This window comes from Hippocampus bargibanti, linkage group LG22, assembly GCF_051943395.1.
Source record: "Hippocampus bargibanti isolate YZ-2025 linkage group LG22, ASM5194339v1, whole genome shotgun sequence".
Lineage (NCBI taxonomy): Eukaryota > Metazoa > Chordata > Actinopteri > Syngnathiformes > Syngnathidae > Hippocampus > Hippocampus bargibanti.
Window position 1 is genome coordinate 2,260,639 of NC_142755.1, and position 24,073 is coordinate 2,284,711.

Consider the following 24,073-nt stretch of genomic DNA (forward strand, 5'->3'; position numbering starts at 1 on the left):
ATGGGCTACGGAATCCACCAGCGGTCATCTGGACTGAAAATTTTGGGAGGTAACAACTGAATTTTGATACACCATTCAAAGCAGAAAAGAGGCGCAGCTGTAAAAAGGTTTTATTTTTACCCAAAAGCACTTTGCTAAGTGCCTCACTTGATTTATGTTTTAATCCAAGCACCATTTTGCAGCCCATTAGACATCTGAGGCACCTTATGCGATTCTAACACTAAAATATCATAATTATTACTAATCACAATCAAGCACTATATTAATCAATATGTATTGTATTGTATTGTATTGTATTGTATTTCAACAAGAGACTATAATGATTTCGGAAGGCCACTTGTAAACATCAATTTTCGCCATTACTTTTAATAATATAACAAATATAGACTTTGTATGTTACATATACAGTGATACCTTGGCTTACGAACGCTTTATCTTACGAACTTTTCGCCTTACGAACTTTAAATTCCCGAGAATCTAATCTTGGCAAACGAACCAAACCACACAGCGCCACAGTGGCTGGCAAACTAGTTTTCCTCACCCCCCCCCCCCTCTGAGTGCAGATGTGGTTTGTTATCGTGTGGAGTACTTTTGCTATTATGGGTCTGAAAAAGACCCCACCACAGGCTCGTGTTAAGCCGAAAAGGACACAAAAGAAAATGACGGTCGATCAGAAGAAGGAGATCATCGAAAAACACGAACGAGGTGTGCGTTTGTGTGACTTAGCGTCCCAGTACCAGTATGCTTCATTGTCAAAGTCGACCATTGCTACATCCATTGACAACAACCATCACAAAGGTAAATAAAATGACTTTATTATACAGTACAGTTTATTTCTTTAATTTAAATCCAATCGCACATTTATTATATGTAAAATAAGATATATTTTGTGTGGTTTTAAGGCTTATTTAGTCAAAAATTATGTTTTAATGGGACCTGGGAACGGATTATTCTAATTTTAATGGTTTCCTATGGGAAATTAATGTTTGGAAGACACACTTTTCACCTTACACACACTTTTTGGGAACCAATTATGTTCGTTATCTGAGGTATCACTGTAATTTACCCACATAATACATAAAACACGATAATTTGCACAATATTGATAATTCCAATAATGTGCGACTTATCTATTATGGTGTGATTTTGCTCTCCATTGCAACAAAGCTTCTGCAACTAGTTTTTATTTGAAGTTTGAGGAGCAGGGCGGTGTCGGAGAAAAGGTGTGTGGGGGGGGGGGGGTGTTAGGGACGGGGAGGAGCAAAGAAAAAAAAGGGGTGGGTGTGTGGAGGGGAGGGGGTGTTGGGCGAACCGCGGAGAGGTTTGATAGCGAGACGCAAGTTGAGCGAGAGGCAAAGAAGAGGCGAAGGCGACAGCAGCAGCAGCAGCATTTCCTCTTCAGTCTCCAGCGCCGAGCCGACAAGTTCCTGCCTTCACCGCCTCCCAAGTTTCAGCAACGATGTCTGCTCTCAGGTATGACCCCCCCCCCCACTTTTTCCATCATATGTGATCATATTTACGTGGCGTTATCGTAGCTAGGCTTTTTTTTTAACTGAGCGCTAGGCAAAATGAATCAGAATCATTTTTATTGGTCAAGTGTGTAGAACACACACTGAATTTGTCTCTGGTAGAACACGCTGTTCTAGTATCCTAAAAAAGGACATGACAAATAAGTATGGAGGACACTAAGAAATGCTAATCTAATCGAATTGCTTAATTTAAGTGGTACCTCTCGGGAACAACTGTGAGACAAAGTGCAAAGTATCAAGCAGACACTAGTTCAATTGAGTATAGAACTGGAGCTACGAGCTACAAAATTGCAAAAGAGGCACTGGACTGTTAGGTTGGGGTTACTGTTTAGAGAGTTAATGATGACGGGAAAAGTAGCTGTTTAAATGGAGTAGCTGGAAAAGGTAGTGAGCAGGATGCGGAGGGTTGTATTTTTCGCACTCTTGTCTTGATTCTTGCAGACGTTGTATATTTGAAGACTGATAGCGTTTTAGAACAATCGCACATTCCTGGCAGAAAATTTTTCGTTGTTATTGGTGGATCCGAATTTAAAAATACCGTATTTGTGATTATCATGTAACTTCACCGTCAGAATTCCTCGAACCTGCGGCTTCGTTATTTCTCTCTCTCGCCCGTAAATGTGTGCAGCCTTGGCGAAAATGGGCTTATCTGCCATCAGACCTTTTGTGCGGTCTCACAATCGGTCCGCCACTCTCTTCATTAGTGCCTATAAAGTCACCCTAATGTTATCAGCCATATCGATCCGCCGACCCTCGTGCCTCCCTCGATCTTCATTTCTTGATCGTATAATAGATGAGTGTGCTCTTTAATGCGACGCATACTGCCGTACACAAAGCTATTGTGCAACTATTGAGTACTCTAGCGCGGTGCCAATGTGCATTTCATGATGTCATTAGACTCGTCAGGGTCCTGAGAACCAAAAACGTGAAAGCGACCCGGACCGGTTTTCAAATAATCGTTTACGACGTTTGTCTAACTTAACAAATCTGTAACGTAGCGTTGATTGACTAATGACTAACACGACTAATGTCGTTCATTTGGCACGTAACAAGTGTGACGATTGACACGCCAAGGCGGGAAAAAGGTAGCCTAGCAGCTATTTACTACATGGCGTATATTCATCGTCGCCCCCGCAGGCTGCAATCCGTCCACCCGTATAGAAAGCGGAATGGAGATCAATGCGAGCAGCTGTTCGGCGCACTTCAAACGCCGCTTGTGTTGTTGGGCGCTGACGAAGGGAATCAAAGGCTAATGAGACAGTCATCGCGCACACACACAAAAAAATAAATAAAAAGACACCCGGCAGACTTATGAATATTGATACGCCCCAGGAGTGGTGGATGGGGGGGGGGTTAGCGAGGTTTTGCGCGCTGTGGGTGGAGATGGGAAGGACTTAAAAGACTGTCTGAACTGTTTCAATCTCATTCTTACCATTTAGATAAGCTTCTCTGGGTTAATCTTCAGTTTGATCGCAAACGATAGATTGGAAAAGTTGAGACTATTTGATGCTAGGTGAGGTCGGGATGACCTTGTAGCGCGTAGTCAGTTTGACCTCTTTACAGATAAAAATGGACGACATCAGGCGGTCAGAAAGATGACCGATGATGATACAGGAAGTGGTCCACCGTACGTGGACCACCCTGCCTCCATTTTGACTCGGGCTCGTCAATCAAAGCGGTCCGTCTGCGGGCTACATCGCTATGATTTTTTTTAGCCTTGTAAAATAACTCACGTGAACGCTAGCTTAGCTTAGCATGTTTTGAATCAAAATACTCCATAATAAAAACAAGAACCCGCAATAACTTTACGTTTCTTCCCCAACAGCCGCGTGCCAGTTACCTCACACCGGGGCCGCCACGGCTCTCGATGATTGTTTGTCTCTGGTAAGTCCTGATAACACGTCGCCGCGCGCTCTAGCGGTTCTTCCGTTTGCGAGGTCACCAGCCAAGAAATGTGTTAATATATTAAATCTGCCATTTTTTTCATTCCATGCGGATTAACGGTGCAGAAGCACCTGTTAGTCACAGTCCATTAGCATCCCTGTGTAGCTGCAGGGGATTGGGGTGGAGGGGTGTAATTTTTTAAAAGCAGCTGTTAAAGTTAAAACCAGTTCAGTCATGGATTTACAATCCTATTCAAATACTAAAGGGCAGCTAGCAGGGGAGGGGGGGGCGAATAAAAAAAAAAATCAGGCTCCTTTAAAAAAAAATGAAGTAGTTGAATTATTCACCGGCGTCCATTAAAAGCCAATTGTGCGAATGTTTCAGGCAAAAGACGCTTGATATGCGACTGTCATTCAAATTCCTCCTTTTCGATGGCTAGAAAATTAAAGGGGATGAGGAGTGGGGTGGGGGTTGGGGTTGGGGGCGCTCTTGAATCTGATATTCCTGTCAGGTGCGTGAGGCTCACAAATATCGCCGGCGCACGCAATTGGATGATTGACAGTAATGATCAGGAATTTCCAATATATCGCGACAATAAGTGCATGCGCACTTCCTCCTTGAACATCGAACACCCCCTAAAAATGTTTTTTTTTAATTATAATAAAATCCAAAGTAATATTAACGCTCGCCGTTACCAGCGTACGCTCGCCGTCCTCGGGCGCTTTGACGCCATTTTTTTTTCATCTTGTTTCCCTGAGCCCAGTTTGGCAAACTCAAGCGGCGCCGCATGAAAGCGTTCACCCACTCAACCTCGCGGCTTGCCGAGAGCAACTTGAAAGCAATTTTCTTTTAATCAAGTTCACTATAAAGGCCCTTCTGACGCCAGCCTTGGCAACATCACCTTTTTTTTCTCATCCCGGCCTGGGCGCGCTATATTGATTTCCAGATTTATATCAAATACAGTGTACGCTCTTGATGAGAATTCTCTTGCTTGTTGCACACAGATATGAAAATGAAGGCGCCCTGTTTTAAAAAAAAAATGTCTGCAATTGGATTTTGCATCCCAATCACTCATTTGTCATATTTCCAGGCGGCCATATTGCGGCGGTGGAACCGCTTTCATCCTTTCAACCTTCGTCTGAACCAGTTAAGTATCAGTTGTTGTTCAACGCCACTTTAGTACGCGCTCCAAATTGACTCCAAAGTACATTTTGACGGCCCTGTAACGTCGCAACGTTGTCCCATTAGGTCCGGACGCTGCAACGAAGACGTGAAAACCGCCTCGAGGACCCCCCTCCAGAGCACACAGGTGGGCCTTCACTGCCCTTAGTGCAGTGACTCAGAGAGCCATAAATCTATTTCTATCTATTTGAGGTATTCCGGGTTGAGAGAACGCTACACTCCTAGCTAGCTAGCTATTTGCTATCTATTTGCTATTTATTTTCTATTAGCTATCTGTTGTCTGTCTGTCTGGATGGCTATCTAGCTATCTATTATCTGTCTGGCCCGCTGGATAGCTATCGAGCTGACTGGCTATTAGCTATACGGCTATCTAGCTATCTAGCTAGCTATCTATTAGCTAGCTGGCTCGCTTTCTTTCTATCTGGGTTATTCCGGGTTGAGTGAACGCTGGCGCATGTGGCTGCCGCTGCTCAGCTACAGAAACACTGATCCTGTGACTGTAAAGTGAGCTTGAGAGTTTTGAAATGTATTATTATGTTTATTATTATGAAAGTAAAATATTTACAAATGTTTTTCAGTGAGAGACTCACACACTTTTCAACAAAATGTCAGAATGTATGATTTAAAATAACTTTAGTGATAGTACTCACCATTAGCATGAACTGTTTTCCGTTCCTCATGATTGGTAAAAATCCAGCCAAACAATCGGAATGGAAGTCAACTTGCCAGGTCCAGACGCAAAGTTACTGCTAGCTAGCCTGCACACGGCTCATTAGCTTCCACACTTGCTTTCTGCGGTCTCTCGCCGAAGTTATATTGATGATAACGTTAGCATGGGCCTTGTCAAAGTGCCACAGTTTCATCGATGGTATTGTTTCATTGCATTCAACATGAAGTTTACGATACTCGTCGGGCTTATTTAAAAAGGGGCGTTAACCTCTTTCGACATCGTCTACCATCCAATCAAAATTGCTCATTGAACATCAACGGCCACCTTAGGTCATTATCATCCAATCAAAATTGCGCTTTCCGCCAACTGCAGCCCAAACAGCAGAAAATCCCGAAAAGGAAATGATCAATGGCAGTTTGGATGAGCTATTATAGAGTGTGAGCAGCGTTTCCACGTCTCGCTCGTGACAAGACAAACGATCCTTTCTGGAATTGATGATGTTTTATTGCAAGTCCCCACCCACAACCGCCTCCCGCTTTTGTATTCAGCACCTCGTAAATCCCAGCCTTTCCGTTCAATACCCGGTACGGGTGGGAAAACAGGCATTTATTATTTATTTTCCGATATGTGTGCACAGTATCCTGAAAGGTCAGACTGGGAGGGAGTAAAAAAATAAAAACGGCAACCCATACGCAGGACTTGAGGGGACAGATTTTCAATGAATTTTAAAGTGGGACAAACTCAAACATCCAAGAATCTCCACTTTTTTTACTTTTCACGACTGAACCCCCCCCCCCCAGCCTGCTGCTGCTGCTGCTGCTGCACAAATCCCCAAGTGGGACAGCCGGAGGGTTAATATTTAAAAAAAATGTCGGAATATGTCAACAAATTTCTGCCAAGAGAGATTTAGCAACAAAAATAAATACGAATAGGGACTACGGCGATGATTGCGACGACTCTTGGGGTGAAAGAAATCGCAAATATTTATTTTTAAAAAACTAAATCAACATCTAGCAGCGCTAATATCCATAGTACTCTGCAACAAAATGAAAAATATCCGATAATATTCCGAAGCCAATCTCAATTGAAGGCAGCGCAACAGAAAATGTAATCCTCTTCACTTTTCGCCTCTTAATGAAATCCGCCCCAAAGAAACACAAAGCACTTAAGGGAGGCAAATAAAGGGAGTGAATAACCCCCCCTCGCACCCCCCGCACCTCCTAAAATATCTTTTCAATTGAATATCCAAGCGCCTATGAAGCGATTCTGAGAGCGCAGAAAGCTTAGTCAAAGTCAATAAAAGCGGCATATGTGTTTGCTCGCGGCCTTTTGCACCATGTTGCCATTTTTCATCTGCCATTTGCAATCTGCCCCCCTCACCCACCCAACCCTGCACCAGCTACTTAAATAATCCGACATTTTGAACCATTTATTGCTTCCAAATTTGTATTTATTTTTTTCCGTTGACATAAATTGCTTAAAAATATCCCAAAACATAATTTTGGCAACATTTTGGACCAACTGGAGATGCTCAATGGAGCATCGGCTTACTCCATAGCAGCGGTGGGCCGTGTATGTCAGTCCGAGGCCTTCAGTAATGCTATGTCGGAATCAATTAGCTGCGAGTGTGGTGTGATATGACTACACGTCCACTAGAGGGTGTCGTTGCCCAGGAAATAAGAAAATTTATGAAATATTGTATTTAAACTGTTAAAATTTTTACCAAGTACGCATGGATTCACGATAACTTCCTAAAATTGGTATATTATTTGCTTTTATTGCTCGCTTCGGAGCTGTCCAACACCCGCCCAAAATAATCCTGTGACTGTAAAGTGTCCTTGAGAGTTTTGAAAGGCGCTTAGAAGTTAAATGTATTATTATTATTATTATTAAAGATGTCCATCTATTCTTTGAAAAGTCCAACTTGGAAATGGCTTTAACAGTATATCTGCAACCAAATCCATTCCTTCTCCTTCAGCCAAAATCGCTATTAAATCGACACAACAATATATTTGCTGATGCTGCTTGCTACAGATACAATGTGCTAGCTCTGGCCTTTATGCGCTTATCACTAGCGTCTGGTGACTAGCCAATCATATTTTGGGAAAACGTTCCCAGCGCCTTCAGTTGCCAACTTGAACTCTGATTGGTTAAAACAACAGTGTCATCGACATTGTTATGCTTCAGGGCCTGCAGAACTAATTGTGAAGGCGTCCAGGTTGATTTCTAATCCTGGTCACAAATGATGGTTGAAATGTGATTGGTTAAATGCTTAAATATGAAAACACTTGTCTGGAAGCTGCGCAACGGGGGAAAAGCAAAGAAGGGAAGCTGAAAGACAATTGAATATTATTTCACACGAATTCATGGATGAAATAAAATTCACATTAGTCTGTGATTCAGACATTTTTAGCCCAGCAGAGAAGGCCTAGCAAGAGCTGACGGCCCACCACTGCTCCATAGTAAATTGCTCCGTCCACATGGTGCCATGGTGCCTCAGCACATAAAATTCCAAGGAACTAGCGGATCACAGCCCGGAATACCGCGCTTTGACAGGGGTGGGGGTGGTGGGGGGCTTTAATGATTGCACCCGAGTTGAGTTGAGGTTGCGTCATTGACTGCCGACCCCCCCCCCCCCCCTCGACACCAGGGACACCTTTCTGTCAGCGTTAATGAGATGACTCCGCTCTGTCTCCGGGTCACGTTGATATTTACAGAAGGTGTCGTCGCGGCAGTGATCCGCGCACCCCCCTGCTACCAACACCGCCCCCCCCCCCATCTCGGCGGTGGTCGCGTGTCTCATTTGCATGCCTTTCAGACTCCCTTTCACCCGCTCGTCGGCCACTCTCGCCGCCACGCTCCCCCAGCGTTGATCGACATGCTCCTTCGCACTTCTCTCCGGTTTGTGTCGCGCATGTTAATTGAAGCCTCTAATTAGCTTTCTCCCACTAAAAGGCCGCATTAAATCAGAGATGGAATGGCAAATGATTCCCGCTATTAGCATAATTGTGTTTTTCAAGTGTAAAGATTCAGGCAATAGGGACGCCAGCAACGGCTTGTTGTGTTTTGGGCTCCCAACCCAGGGGGCCATTGGAGGTAGATTTTTGCCGGGTAGGTTGCGGGGCTCCGGGACCCCACAGGGGCCAAAACGCTAATGAGCCCTGCTCCCCTCTGATGGGAAGAGACACAGGAAAAAAAACAAACGAGCGACTAGGCTGCCCCTCTGGTGTTCCTGCGCCTGCTGGAGCGGAACTGAATGATGGTGCCACAAGTGCCTTTTGCAATCAGGAAAAGTCAGCGTAGGAGGGGGAGGAAATTACTCATGATTACGTGTACCCTTTCTCGATACACGCCGGGATTTAACTCCCCTAGTCAAACGAAAAATTACTACTTTCCAGAAAAGAAAAGTTTAATATCAATAAAGTTATAATGTAACATAGCTCCATGTAATGGATGCATCACGCAACTGCAGTCACTATTGTAGTTTTTATAATACAAATAATAATACATTTCATTTCTAAGCGCCTTTCAAAACTCTCAAGGTCACTTTACAGTCACCGGATCAGTTTTTCTGTGGGTGAGCAGCGGCAGCCACATGCGCCAGCGTTCACTCAACCGGGAATAACTCAAATAGATCAAGTTAACTAGCTAGCTAATAGATAACTAATAGATAGCAAGCTAACTAGTTAGGCAGCTAATAGATAGCAAATAGATAGCCAGCTGGGTAGCCATCAACTGTGACCCCGTTCAACTGGGAATATCTCAAATAGATCAAGATAGCTAGCTAGCTAATAGATAACTAATAGATAGCAAGATAGCTAGTTATACAGCTAATAGATAGCAATAGCTAGCTAGGTATCCAGCAACTTTGACCCCGTTCAACCGGGAATAACTGAAATAGATCAAGTTAGCTTATGCACGCTCATACAGTGCGACCTCAGCTTACGAATTTAATAGGTTTCCAGAAAGTGTGTGTAAGGCGAAAAGTTCGTCTGCCAAACATTCATTTCCAATTAGAAACCATTGAAAATGAGACTAATTCGTTCGCGGGTCCCCATAAAACATAATTTTCGACGAAAAAAAAACTATACAAAATACACCTTATTTTATGTATAAATATAAATAATAAAAAAATAAAATAAAACAGTTTGAAAATACGTCTTCCCAAAGGCTCCTTAGGGGAACGCTGACGCTTTTGGGGTAGGGATGATAACCGAGAGTGTTGCCATATAAGTTATTACGGCGGCCGACAGATATACCATAATGCCGAATATTCCCGCGCCGGCCCTGAATGTGCTCCAGGCATGAAAATCCATTAAGAGGCAGTGGAGGAAGGAAAATGGAGGGGGTGAGGGCGGGAGATGATGTAAAGAAGAAGACTGAAATTATCACCCAGTTCGCACAAGGACTCTTTTAATTTGATAAATTTTCCCGTTCCATTTCAGCGAAATCATTTCAATGTTTATAGAAGATCACTGGGCGCACGCCACCATCATATTCCGCAGGCCACAGATGAAATTATACCAAATCATTTTTCTAGTGGCGGCCCAAAAAATAGCTTTTTCACGCTTTTAACTGGGAGAGTAACCGAGCTGGAGCCCACAAAGCGGGTTATGGGGGAAGAAGTGGACAACACAGCCAAAAGAGTCAAAGAGATATTGAGACTGCAGGCGGCAAACGACTCCGTTTGGATGTCAAACATTCATTATGTCTGTTTTGACGGCCACGCGTAGGCGGCGGCGGGCAAGAAGATAAAGAGCCCAATGAAAAAGTGTGTGACCTACATGAGATTTGTTCTTTAGTAAAGTTTTCCCCAAAAAGTTTCTTTTGGCCGTCCGACCGAGAAAAATTGCCCCGGTTGACCGTAGCGTTCCCTCGACGTCCGCCTTTTTTACTTTAATGTTCTGATTGTTGGCTTTTGATATCCAAACCGTTTTGGATCTGAAACAAGAATCGTTTGTAAAACGGGCAAACACAACATTTTGTTATATCGCCTCAAGATATACATTTATTAAAGCTAGCAGCTATAAATTTGAATATACATCGCTGGAAAAAAAAATCAATGCGCACTAATGCTTAATTGCACAAAGACGCTGGTCAGCTAGGTAAGTTAGCATGCTACTCAATGTATCTTTTGATTAAAAAAATTGCTAATGCTTGATTGCACAAAAAAGCTGGTCGGCTAGGTATGTTAGCATGCTAGTTAATGCATCTTTGGATAAAAAAATAAACTTGCGCTAATGATTGATTGCACAAAGAATCTGGTCGGCTAGGTAAGTTAGCATGCTAGTCAATGCATCTTTGGAGAAAAAAAAATACACTAATGCCCGATTGCACAAAGAAGCTGATTGGCTAGGTAAGTTAGTATGCTAGTCAATTTACGAGATGTATGCAAGACGCGCTGCGTATTTTTAGACGGGAGGTGCTGATGGGCTCTCGGCGGAAGAAAATGACAGCGTAAGATTGGCGCCTTTACCCTCTCGTTTATTTCTGTAAAATTAATAAAAGGTCCGTGCAATCAGCAGGCATCCCATAATTATGGCGACGCGTCTGGATCGCTTCACACCTTTCTCTTCCCGTCACTTTTAAATGTTAGCGAACGTCTGAACTGATGGCTACGCGTTAGCTGTTTAACTTCACAAATCTCCGTAAACGGCATTAGGGAGATGCTAACAAATTGACGCTAGCAAAAAAATGTATGTCAGGTTACGCAAGAGACGGGAACGCAACCCCGCGCGGCCGTGATGGAGTGTAAGTGTCGGCTTTGGCGGTCAAGGTCAGCTGATAATAGGAGAGATTGAGGACAGTGTGAAAGCTAGCGCCGGTGGTGGGGGGTGTTGCCAGCCGTCTCAGGTAATGAGATTTATGACCCTGAGCTCTCACCGCAGGCCTCCCACCCCCACCCCCATCCGCCGGCTAACATGATTTATAGATCTAATAGACGTCACAGCTCCCGCCGAAGATAGAGGCTTCACATTATCACGGCGGCAAAGTCATCTGTTGAACGGGCTAAAAAAATATACGACAACTCGAGCAACGTGTTGGGGCTTGTTGTCGGCGTCGTTCATATTCGTCGGGAAGGGTGGGGGGCGGTGGAGGATGAACGAAAATGGTTACAAATAATAATAGTAATACATTTTAGCGCCTCTCAAAACTCTCAAGGTCACTTTACAGTCACAGGATATGTTTTTCTGTCGGTGAGCAGCGGCAGCCACATGCGCCAGCGTTCACTCAACCCGGAATAATTCAAATAGATAGAAAGCTAGCTAGCTAGCTGGATAGTTAGCTAATACACAGCCAGTTAGCTAGCTAATATATAGCCAATAGATAGCCTTAGGAGTGACATGCACGGCCTGCCACTGCTATGGACTTAGCCAATCCTCCATCGAGAATCTCCAGTTGCTCCAAAATGTAAATAGAAATGTGACGTTTGTGATGGCGAGATGTTCACTTGGTGCAGATCCGTTGATTAGATTAGATTGGATTAGCCTTTGTTAGTCTCACAGTGGTGAAATTGACATTTCACAGCAGCAAAGTGATGAAACTAAGAGGAAAGGAAAGAACGAAGTAGAAAAACAAAATACAGGGGCTACAAAGGAAGCCACTCTCGCGGGGCCATTTTGAAGTCAAAACAACAAAAACTAAATAACAAATAATATGAATAATTACCCGGCGACACGAAACCCCGCTAAATACAATAGCATTTAAACTAGCCAAAAAAAGATGGAAGCTATCCAAAACAAGCCAATCTTTTCTCGTCTATTCAGCTCTGTTTACTTAACGCTTGTGTGCCAAAAAAAAACAGTATGGTGTTGGCCACATTGGTTCCCAATGGAATGGCGTGTTAATATTTACTCTAGGCCTTCTGTACGTGTCGAAAAATATGCTAGATTGGATTTTGAGCACATAAACGCCTTCAATCCCCCCACCTCAAGCCCCTCAGTTGTTTGCTCTTTTGCAGCCGCCCATCGCAGTTTATTTTGAGAATTAAACCAATAAGCAGCACCCCCCACTACCCCACTTCCGCTAAACTACAGCGGAGCGGTTATTGAGGTGCAGCCTTCTTATTGTCTGGAGTTTTTTTCGTGCTCATATTTACTGCGTCTGCCTTTGGGCTAGCGTACAGTCGCATTCAACATGGTAGCTGTGAAAGGAGGTGGTGTGGTGGTGGGCGGGGGTAATCAGAGCCACCCAAGCTGCTGTGGGATTCCAGGCTATAGCTATGTTTTTCAATGTGTTTTTTTTTCCTGTACATTGCCATGAATTCTTCATGTGTTTGGAAACGGTGCCATTCCGTTTTAATTTTGGAGAGAACACAAACATGAACGAGCAACAGGACAGCCATTTTCAATGATGAGTCCAATCGAGGATCCGCCACTCCAACATTGCACTCCTGCAAAGTTTGTCACCTGAAACCCACCTCCAAGTGTTCGGCAATCACGTTTTATCGCCCTCTTTTTCACATTTTTATCTCATCTCGCACATTGTCTCCTCGTGGGTGTCGCGCGGCCCCGCCGGCGACTTTGTCACTTTGATGGCGGGGTGGGAGGGAGGTGTTGCGGGCCAAACTGCAAGGGCGCACTTTGTCTTAGCGAGGCGGGGAGATAGCGTAAAGGTGACAATTGTCCTTGTGCCCCCCTGGAAGTTAGATTTGAGCATATTAACTCATTCACTGCCAGATGATGTGCTAACATGTGTCCACTCCTGTGCCAGGGTTTTTGTCATTCTCACTCAAATTCCAGAACCCACAGAAAACTGAGTTTTAGGACTACATAAACATTCCATATAGCGTAAAAAAACCTTAGGCTTTCTCATTTTATTTTAATAAAAGTTAATTCCTAAGTTATATGGGTCTGGAGTTATCTGTGCTTGAAATAGGGACAGGTGTACAAAATACATACATATTGGTTTATATAGCGCTTGAACAACATCCGAAGCTGTAACAAAGCGCTGACATGGACAAAAGGCAAATCCTGCACCCTCGTGGAAGGGAAAAACATTGCCAGAGGTCTGACCAGCACTTTATTGGCAACCTCTCGCAAGATAAACCAAAACCCCAACAAATTCGGGAAAGGCGCTCTACGTCATACTTTTCAATTTCCGAATGAATTCGGGAAAGGCAGCGAATGAGTTAAATGAATAAAATTTTCATAATTTTTGGATTTTTTTAAAATTATTTTTTGATGTCATGGCGAATGAGTTAATAGCCAGATGCTAAATTGTGCCTTATTTCTTATTCGGGCGTGAGATTCCGAATTCGCTAGAGAGGCCCTCCCTCGTTTTGTTCCAACATGGAGGGTGGGCTAGCGTTGCCAAAGAGGAGCTTAAAATGGCTGCCGAAAGTCAACGCTCTGGATCGGAACCAAACCCGGCAGACGGGCGCTTGCATGGTTGCGTTTGTGGACGGCGGCGGCGGCGGCCTTGTTAGAGTGGAAATGGATTAGCGAGCGAGCGAGGGACACAATGAGAGTCTTAGGCGTGTCTGCAGCGTTGTGTTCAAACCCCGCCTGCTCGACTCATTTATGCCCAGCGGTGCACGCGGGAGCCGACGCTCTCACTCTTGGTCGTTTCTAATTGCCGCCTGTTTCTCCCCCGCGCCTTCCGCATCCATCAAAAAACAAAAAAAAGCGAATTAACCTGCGGCACCGCGCCATTGTCGCGTTTTGTCACGCGCTGACGCCCGCCAAATTATTTCCGCGGCTATTGTTTCCTTTTCGTGTTGTTTTGCTTTTCTTTATTTTTGACGGTAAGCAGGTTCCTCATCCCCCCGCGGGGGTTCCCGACTTGACATTCAAAAGTCACGGAAATAGCACCAGCCAGAAACGCTTTATCTCGAGGTCGCAACAGCCAACCGCTTCCCGCCGTACGTTCGTCTGGCTTTGTCGCCGCTCTACGAACGCTCACCGCAAAGTTTAATTGCCGAATTTGTCGACCTCGAGAGTCAACATTTCCTTTTTTACCACTTTTACAATTGCCAGAAAAAAATGGCCGCCGTAACGTTGCATGGACTGAATGTCAATGCAACACGTTAGCGTTGAATCTCTAAGTAAGCGGTGTGTTTCATTTCATCCTCGCAAACAAATCACTAGATTGCGAAAAAAAATGTTTGTTGACGATCAACAGGATATCTTTCACTCAAACGATAAATGTTATTTATTTACCGATTATTATTATTATTTTTAACTCTGTTGGTTCATGAACAGAGTAGACCCACGACATGGCCATGCTAGCGCGGTTTTGTGCAAATTAGCGATGCCGCTAATGTGTTCGGATTGGATTAGCCTTTATTAGTCTCGCCATGGAGAAATTGACATTTCACAGCAGCAAAATGATGAAACTAAGAGGAAAGGAAAGGACGAGGTAGAAAAACAAAATACAGGAGCTGCTGTTACAGCCATTCTCGCGGCGCCATTTTGAAGTCAAAAGAACCAAAAAAATATGACAACATAGATACACAGTCATTCAATCTTAAGCACTTTCTGCACCCTCTTTGTTGTATGAAACAGTTCTAGATGAAAGAGGAGAGGATCAAAGTGTCCTTTTCACCAATGGATCAGCGACATACATCATGGTGAAATGTGCACCTCTGCTATAAGCTAAAGGTTGACCACAAACGGGAAGGTGTAGCATCCATTGACGAAAAGAAATTGCCTCACATCTCCTGCCCCACGTAAATCCGCTTCAATTCCAAGCTGCTGCTGTTTCAATGGATGCGAAAAGCTCATTTCTCTCAACCACGCATTGATATTATATTCGTCCTGCATTCGTCACTTTAGCGAAAGGCTCACCAGGGGGTTAGCGGAGTAACGGTTAGCATAGCTTTTGAAGAAAACATTGACTTACCTTATTTTTTATCTGCAACACGTTTTGTGCAGGGACAGCGCAGGCGGCGTTGGGGATGGGGGGTGAGGGTTCACCTTGGACCGGCCGCCGCACCGTCACAGGTCTGCGGCGTGCAGATAAGCAGCCACGGGGGCTTCAATCTTTCCGACATTTGACACGTTTGCGCTTTGAAAAACACAAGTGTAAAAAAAAAGCAAATTAATGATGTTTGAATCCCATTAAGCGGCTTAGGCGGCGACGCTTTGCATTGTACATTCCGGCTCAATGTCACCGCCGTCGTGGCTTAGTGCGTCACTTCAATGCAACCTTAATCGCATTATTAACACCAGTTTTTTTCCCACTTCCCGCTTAAAGCTTGGTCAAAAGCCGTTATCGCCCGCGTCCCATTCGCAGGTAAACGCCGAGTATTTGTGACGTCTCGTTTCCTCCTGTTTCGCTTTGGCGACGTGCCAGTGAGAAGGAACCGAAAAAAAGAATGACATTTGAGAATCTATTAATACCCGCAAATGTATTCCGCGTTTCTACGCCTGAATAAATCACCAACAAGAATATTCCGAAATTCTCTTGTCGCTCAATATTTTTTTCCGCCAAACGTAACCAAGCGTGTGCGACACGTCTCCAGTTGCGCCAAATGAAGATTGACGTGCCCCCAACGCCCTCTGCCGCCAACAAATAGATCATCAAGAATCCCGTTTTGACCCTCTACCACACCCCCTCCCGACCCCGCCTGTGTCTTCAGACGTCTTCCGAGCGCACCGCTGTCGCTGACGGAGATTGATTCGGCGAGGGGGGATGACAGAAAGATGAATTTATTCCGCGCCTGTCACCGTATCCGCCGCTCTGTTTAAATATTCATTCCTCAACGTTATAATACAGCCGCGTCGATATTATTCTGCCGCTAGCCCCCCCTCACCTCCTTCCCCCCTTTGCATTGTTTTTTGCGACGGCTTGCAATCCCCGTTAACTCATTCACTGCCAAATGTCTACTCCAGTGCCAAGGTTTCCGTCATTGTCACTCAAATTCCAAGACCCACAAAATACAGGTAACATCCGACATACGGCCGAGTTCCGTTCTGACCAAATGGTCGTAAGTTGAACTCCATTCAAAATGTTGAATAGAGACTCGGAGGCTAAATGACTCGCAAACTCCCGCCTTTGGTGCCATGACACACGGTGCGAGAGTGAGATGCTGGCTGGCTGGCCAAAATTTTCGAACACGTTGTCGACCTGCTAGCGCGTTGCAGTGCCTGGCGTGGAATTAATTAAAAATGGAGGTAGTGGTCGTAAGTCGAGCTGGTCGTAAGTCAGATGTTACTTGTATTGAGTTTTAGGACTACATAAACATTCAATGCAGCGTAACAAACCTTAGAATCTCTGATTTTATTTGAAAAAAAAAAGGGTTAATTCCTAAATTACATGGGTCGAAGTTATTGGAGCTTGAAATGGGGGCAGATGTACAAAATACAATACATATTGATTTATATAGCGCTTTAATAACCGCTGAAGCCGGAACAAAGCGCTAACATGGACACAAAAGGCAAATTCTGCCCCTTCGTGGAAGGGGGAAATACACTGCTAGAGGTCTGACCGGCACTTTATCGCAAGAAAAAGCAAAACCGGAACAAATTCAGGATTGGCGCTCCAAGTCACGCTAAGTCAAATTCAGGAATGGCAGAGAATGACTTAAGATCTGTCCCGTTTTTTTTTTTTCTTCGCTCTGTCGCGTTTGAGTTGACAAAGCAAACCCGATGACAGAGAGATTTAGCGGCGCAAAGTCGATTTAATAAAAGAGCCCGTTCTTACCTAAAATCGAGTCAATCGTTTTATTATTTATTTATTTTGTTAAACCAGCTGCTAGTGGAAATTGAGGGCGATGGAGAGGTGTAATGAAATAAAAACCCGGGCGAAGAAATGGACTATTGGACCGCTCACGTCTGTTCGTCCGTCTACTGCGCACTTATCAGGTGGGGGATTTTTCTGGAAGTGTCACTCGCTGTAGGAAGCCTTCAAGGCCCTCGGGAAGGAGGTGGGAAGGGGGGACGTCGGGCTGGTGACAGGGCTATCTGCCTGTGACAGCCCCCAAGACCTCACGCCGGATGGCTGCGACAGATAAGACGGCGTCAACGCCGGACGGACACACAAACCCGGCTGGCCGGCCAAATTACCTATCACACACACACACATACACAATGGCGAGCGTTTTACGCTCGCCGGGTGCCTGTCTGGCAGCTGCCCGGCGAGGCTTCCCATTAGTTGCGGTGCGGTGTGCAAAGTGAAGAGCGCCGGGGCGAGAGACATCAATTTGCTTCCGTCTAATGCGCTCGCTGCCCACCCCCCCACCCCCTCCACAAGACATATTGATTATTTCTTCCCCTGCAAAGCGACAAATAGCAATTTCGGGAGGCATAATGGAGATAGATGGTTGCTTTATATGATCCCCCCACCCCACCCCCCGTCCTCCCTGAAGAAAAGTTATACCGGGTTGGGGAGGGGTTGGAGGACTCCACCTTTGACTCACCTAGCTGGCTAGCTATCTAGCTAGCTATCTATTAGCTCGCTATCTAGCTGGCTATCTATATAGCTATCTATTAGCTTGCTATCTAGCTCGCTATCAAGCTAGCTATCTAGCTATCTATTTAACATGTCGTGTGACTATCAAGTGACCTTGAAGTTTTGAAGAGCGCTTGTAGATGAAATGTATTATAATAATAATAGTTATTATTATTATTATTATTATTATTATTAGCTATCTCTTAGCTAATAATGTCCTTGAAAGTTTTGAGAGGTGCTATAAATACAATATTATTATTATTATGACTGTTATTATTATTAGCTATCTATTAACTAGCTAGCTAACTAGCTTTGTAGCTATTTGAGCGATTTGGCTGCCGCTGCTCACCCACAGAAAAACTTATCCTGTGACTGTAAAGTGACCTTGAGAGTTTTGAAAGGCCCTTATCAATGAAATGTATTATTATTATGATTATTATGTCACAACAGAGTGACTTAATGTGAGCAAATAAACGAGGCGGCGCTATTGGCAATACAAATAAAGGTGAACGAGAAGAGGACAGATGTTTGCCAACTTTATTTTTTTATTTATATATTTTTTTCCAAGGGCGCGCAGATGTCGAGGCGGTCGAGCGACGCCAAGATTTGATCCGACCCCCCCCCCCCCAAACCCCCTGTCCGCCCGAGTGCCACCTTCTCCAGGCTTAATTCTGTAGTGCTGCAGAGAGCAGCTGGTGCCGCAGTGTTTGCTCTACCTCAGCCTCTGCATCTATTTCATACCCCCCCCCCCCCCCCCCCGCCCCCTGCCAATTGTAAGTAACATCCCTCCTGTCCACCTAACATTTAAAAAAAAAGCAATTTGCCACCCGTTGTCGACGCTTCACTTCGGACATCCATTCGATGACGTGGCACAAAGTTGGCGGCCATGTTCATCCCCATCCGCGGCAATTGAAGTATTCGCTCTCATGTTTGGAGTCACAAGGATCGAACAAGCAATCTTGCAAGAATAAAATGGCCACTCTGCCATCTGAGCCGCGGCGTGAAGCCGTGTATCGCCCGATGTCAATTTATGAGTTGAGTCTGACTTAATTGTTACCACCGGTGATACAAAAACAGCACGGTGTGGCGAGCGCATGTCTTGTTTATAGCCGCGACGGCTATTAACATTTTCCCCTAAGAGTCCAAGATGGCGCCCGAGTAGGCAGCCATTGGCAAGTTTTGTGTTGTTGTGCATCATGTGGAATGGATACGGATCGTTTTTTTTCTCTATTTTTTCATTTTTTTTCTAATTTTTATGATTACTAATCTAATCTAAAGTTGCTATCATTTCCATGCCCAAATATTCCCGTCATTGATCCAATTCCTTCATATCTCCCCCCTTTTTTTCTCTTTCTCTCCCATTAGCAGACCGCTCGCGCTGCGCCAAGCATGAAGGCTGATTTGTGGCCGCCTCGGGCTAGAAGTACCCAGCGTGGCCGCAACCTGCATGCGGTAAATGAGGTAATGCGCCGCCCATCACGCCAAGAGGAATCAGCTTTTCCTGCCCTTTAAAAAAAAAAAAAAAAAGACCCCCGCATGTGGTAAACGAGTAAAAAGTTGACGGGTCATTCATTCGCCAGTTACATTCAAAATCGAGATTTCTTGAGAGCTATGGTAGTAACTTTATTATCCACAGAAAAAAAATGTTTTGTTTTCCACAAGCCGTCACTTTTCAGGCGTCAAATATATTCCACTCCATTTTTTTTTGTGCTGCGTGATGTGCAAATAATTTCACCAACAGCCATTTTGATGGAAACCACAGGAGCGTTTTTTTGCACCGCGACTGGGCGAAATATCGCTGGGATGCACCCGCGCCTCTTTTATCTCGCTACGCTGTCTTGCTCCAATTGCTTCCGTGAATATTTCATGCGCGCACGCACACGCCTGCTCTCATATTTCTTTTTGTTTTCTTTCAATTTTCAGCTCTGGAGCCACTAACGTTATTTAGTCACCAGAAACATCTTCACAAATCACAGATGGGCTTGTTGTTTGGAGCATCACTATTTATAATTCAGTATTTTATTTTATTTTTTCCGTACTGGTTTTAAGAGTGACACTGATGCATCGCCTGCTGCGCTTCAAACGCATCCACCCCACAACAAACGCAAGACTTTTAGTAGTTTGTTTGTGCACACCGGAGGGAAAAAATTACTTGGTAGAAAAGCAGTCAAAGTTTTTGTGGTTTTGAAAAAGAGTCATTCTCACCGATACGTATGAATCAAATTGCGATATACAAACCACCGTTTATTTGGACTATTTTGTCCGGCGATGTTATGGATTGTTGAGTTCCAATATTTATTTAAGCCTCTCTTAACTCATTCACTACCAGAAGATGTACAAATATGTGTCCACTACAGTGCCAGGGTTTTTGTCATTGTCACTTGAATTCCAGAACCCACAGAATATTGAGTTTTAGGACTACATAAACGTTCAATACAGCGTTTAGAAACCTTAGACTCTCTTCTTTCATCAGCAGAAAAAGGTAATTCAGAACCCTTAGACTCTGATCTTTCAACAGCAAAAAAGGTCATTCCTAAATTATCTTTGTCTGGAGTTATCTGAGCTTGAAATGGGGGTGGGTGTACAAAATACAATACTTATTGATTATATAGTGTTTTAACAACAGCTGAAGCTATAACAAAGCACTAACATGGACAAAAGGCAAATGCTGTCCCCTTGTGGAAGGGGAAAACCATTGCCAGAGGACTGACCAGCACTTTACCGGCACCCACCACCGCAAGAAAAACCAAAACATATTTTCAATTCACGAATAAATTCTGAAATGGCAGCGAATAAGTTAAGTGACTAAAATTGGCAATGACAGGCCTATTTGTACTTTTAAAATTATTATCTTTTGCTATAATGGATTACATCTTTAATTGTTTGCTACAAGCCTGCTGCGGGCCATTAAGCATTAGGAAATTATTTCCCAATCCGATTTTGAAAAATGGCAAAAACATTCACCGTTTCGGTGACTTTAATGCCCCGCCTCCTCTGGTCACCGCTATAGTTTGTCAAACAGTTGTGTGTGTGTGTGGGGGGGGGGGGGGGGGGGGGGTACGGAGCCATTACAAAGCGCAACCGCAATGTCGGCGGAAACCGACACGCTCAATGAAATGGAATTTTTAAACACCGCGGCCAATCCCCGGCAGAGTGATAAACCCCCCGTCCCTCCCCAGAGATGAAACAAGTCTAAATTATAGGAAGCAGCCCCGACGGAGAAAAGTGACACAGAAGCGCGCATGCAAAATGAGCTTATTATCCGCCTTAACTGTCAACGCGGCCCGGCCCGGCTGTCAGTGATCACAACAGACATGTTGTGTACGACAACGCCGTTGCAGGCGCCTGATAAAACGAAATAATCCATACCTGTGATGAAACTGGACAGGTGAAATGAGAAGGAAGGGGGGATAGCGGGGTGGGGGTGGCCGCTAGCGAGCGAGTGTCGAGACGAGGGAGGAAGGGGGTGATGCAAGAGGATCTCATCAGGTGGAAAGAAAAGGACAAAGGCAGGATTCTAGTAAGCGGATGCCCAAGTAAGAATAATGTTGTAATGCTTTGGAAAGGGGGGAGGGATGGATGTTGAGGCTGAATTAGGGGAGGCAAGAGGTGGGGGGGGGGGCAGGTATATTATCCGCCATCGATTTACTCCAGTTAGGGTCGGCTGGACGGCTAATGAAGTGCAGGATCTCGGGGTTTGCCGTGTGCGCTTGTCTGTGCCTTTTATAGCTTTTAGGATGCACGCTGACACGAGGCTACACCTGTGCGGACGTATATTACGCGTGTCTTACAAGCAGATGCTAACCGCTACATTCGGCCCGTTTGAATATATAATTCAAATTGATTTATATAACGCTGAAGCTGTAACAAAGCACTTAACATGGACAACTATCATATACAGGAAATAAAGCAGTCACAAATATAGTAGAAAGCACCAGGGAGTACAATTAACATCAAGCCTGAATCATGCTAAGTCAAATGTCAAAGAGTACAGGAGAGTTTTGAAGATGGGCAGTGTGGGAGCTAGCCGAATGTTCAGTGGCAGGTCAGTCCAAAGAGTGGGACCAGTAACCGTCCCCTCGGAGCCTCCGTTTAGGTTTTGGCACATCTAGTAATCTGGTCAGCAGACCCGAGGCTCCAGGAAAGTGTGTAAGAACAAATAAGAACCGTGTAAGAACAAATAAGATCTTGAAAAGAACACTAAAATGTATAATGTAGAGTCAGTGAAGGAATGCCACAGTAGGAGTTGTATGCTCCCTCTTATGAGTACCAGTCAAGTGACGAGCGGCAGTATTCCTGACCAGCTGGATGAAACTCTTCATGGAGGATTGTCTGACTGGATTTGACTTCAAACGTCCAGACTGAGTGCTGCAGCCTCGCCCCTCCTCCAAAAACTAAACAGAATACCAACCGCGACACACCAGATCACAAAGTCCTGAGTCAGAACCACCTTCTCCATCCCCTCATATACCCCTCTCATCTCTCGTCCCCCTTTTTCCTTCCCCCTTCGCCTCTGCCGGTCTAATCCTGTGCTCGACATGCTCCATGCCTCTTTGTTCCGCGACCCCTGACAAGCCATCTCATTCCCCGGCTCCGAGGACAGTTCCTGGTGTGCTGGGGATAATGGAATGAAATGCCGGGTGTGATAAAGCCCCCGAGGATCCGTTGAAGAAAACACAAGAGTGTGTCAAGCGAGGTGATAACACTCAATTCTCCCTCACGTCTAGCCCACAAACCCGGATTACAATTTTACCAGCCAGTTTTTTTTGTTTTTTTGCTTATTGGCGGTGGCTCCCCCTCGCCCCGAGGTTTACACGGGGAGGTGTCACAGCGAACGGTAGAAGACTCTCGTATCTGTCTGCCACAAAGGCCTTTATTAATTTTGACGCCGGCTGCCTCGCGTCGGCGGACAGGCAATTTCAAGTCGCCCTAGCAAGGAGCTAACTGCTCCCGATGGAGGCGAGTACACCGCAGCCCGGTGTTGTCATAATAGGGAGCCTCTTGTCGTGGATTCTGGCTCGCTCAAACGAAGCCGATCTTGAAATCCGTCGCGTTGGCTTCAACCGGTGAGTTTAGGTTGAAATCCTCAGCTGATTTATGGCTTTTCTGGACGCAGCGATTACTATTAAATATAGTCGGATACCGGTTGATGGAGACCTAGCACAAATACGTGCATAGCTAATGATAGTACAGTTCGATTATACTCGATTGAAGCTGTGTAAATGTCTGCTGAATTTGGCGCGCATGAATCGGTAGCGGGAAAAGGTGGTGGGCAGGGTCCAGTAGGGTTTTCATAAGGAGGCGTTAAGCTACCTCCCCTGAGAACCTCCCAACCCTATAAATAGAAAAGACGGCAATTAAGTGCCAATCTCACCGTCCCCTGACAAATCCACCCTGGTATCTCGTAGCCTTAACTCACACGACTTCCTCATCATCGCCGGCGATTGGCTTAATTACGCCTCCGCCATCCACAGATAAGAGAGCGATCGCCTTATCGCCGCGGCTCATTTCCAGATCCATGAAATTAATAAAGGCCACTTCCCCCCAGCTCAGTCATGGGGCGGGTGGAAACTTATATTATCTGCCACCGCTAAGCATCCGAGAAGTCTACGCCGGCCCGGCCTTGCAGTTAGCAAATAATAATAATAATAATAATAATAATACATTTCATTTTCAAGCCTTTCAAAACTCTCAAGGTCACTGAACAGTCACTGTTCGATGTTTATCTGCGGGTGAGCGGCGGCAGCCAGACGCGCCAGCGTTCACTCAACCCGGAAGTAACTCAAATAGATAGAAAGCTAGCTATCTAGTTAATGCATAGCTAATGGATAGCTAATAGATAGGTAGCCAGACAGCTAGCTAGATAATCAGACAGCTAATGGATAGCTAGATAGCTAGCAAGATAGCCACCCAGCTATCCAGATAGATAGAAAATAGCTAGCTAGGTAACATATGAGCAAAATTGATAACAACGGCAGTTTAAAGTAGGAGAAAAAAAACACTACAAATGAAATAGCAAAGGAGAAATTATTTTCTGGTACTTTGAGACAAAGATTGGACGCCGCCGCGTCTAAGGGAAAAGTACACAAGGGCGAAAAGGTTTTTGTTTTGGATTTTTTCCCCATTTTTATTGCACAATGCTAAGCTAAGTTTAATGTGGCTCATTTGTCAGGCGCGCAGCAGTTGTTATTAATTTCATTGAGTTAACTACTTCATTTTCCTTAATATGCACCCGGGGAGAGCTGCTAGATTGCGGCCCCGTTTCCCTCCCCGAGTGGATTTTGTAAATATTGTTTGGCTGCCTGTAAAATATTCATTATTACGACTGTGAAGGGGCGGCGCAAGACCTCACATAGGTTATAAACTCCCATCTCTTGACCAACTCTTAGCCTAATAAAATAAAAAATGACCGCTC

General features: G+C 44.8%; 1 protein-coding gene across 1 annotated transcript in view; it reads left to right on the plus strand.

The window, feature by feature from the left end:
• LOC148881581 (uncharacterized) overlaps window positions 1-24,073 on the plus strand; it is a 33,393-nt gene continuing 9,320 nt past the window's right edge. Inside the window, exons 1-6 of the mRNA XM_088989324.1 lie at window positions 1-49; window positions 1,297-1,473; window positions 3,355-3,413; window positions 4,504-4,559; window positions 4,662-4,722; window positions 19,024-19,119. Of these exons, the coding sequence (XP_088845450.1) occupies window positions 1-49; window positions 1,297-1,473; window positions 3,355-3,413; window positions 4,504-4,559; window positions 4,662-4,722; window positions 19,024-19,119 (498 nt within the window). The remainder of the gene's footprint in view (window positions 50-1,296; window positions 1,474-3,354; window positions 3,414-4,503; window positions 4,560-4,661; window positions 4,723-19,023; window positions 19,120-24,073) is intronic.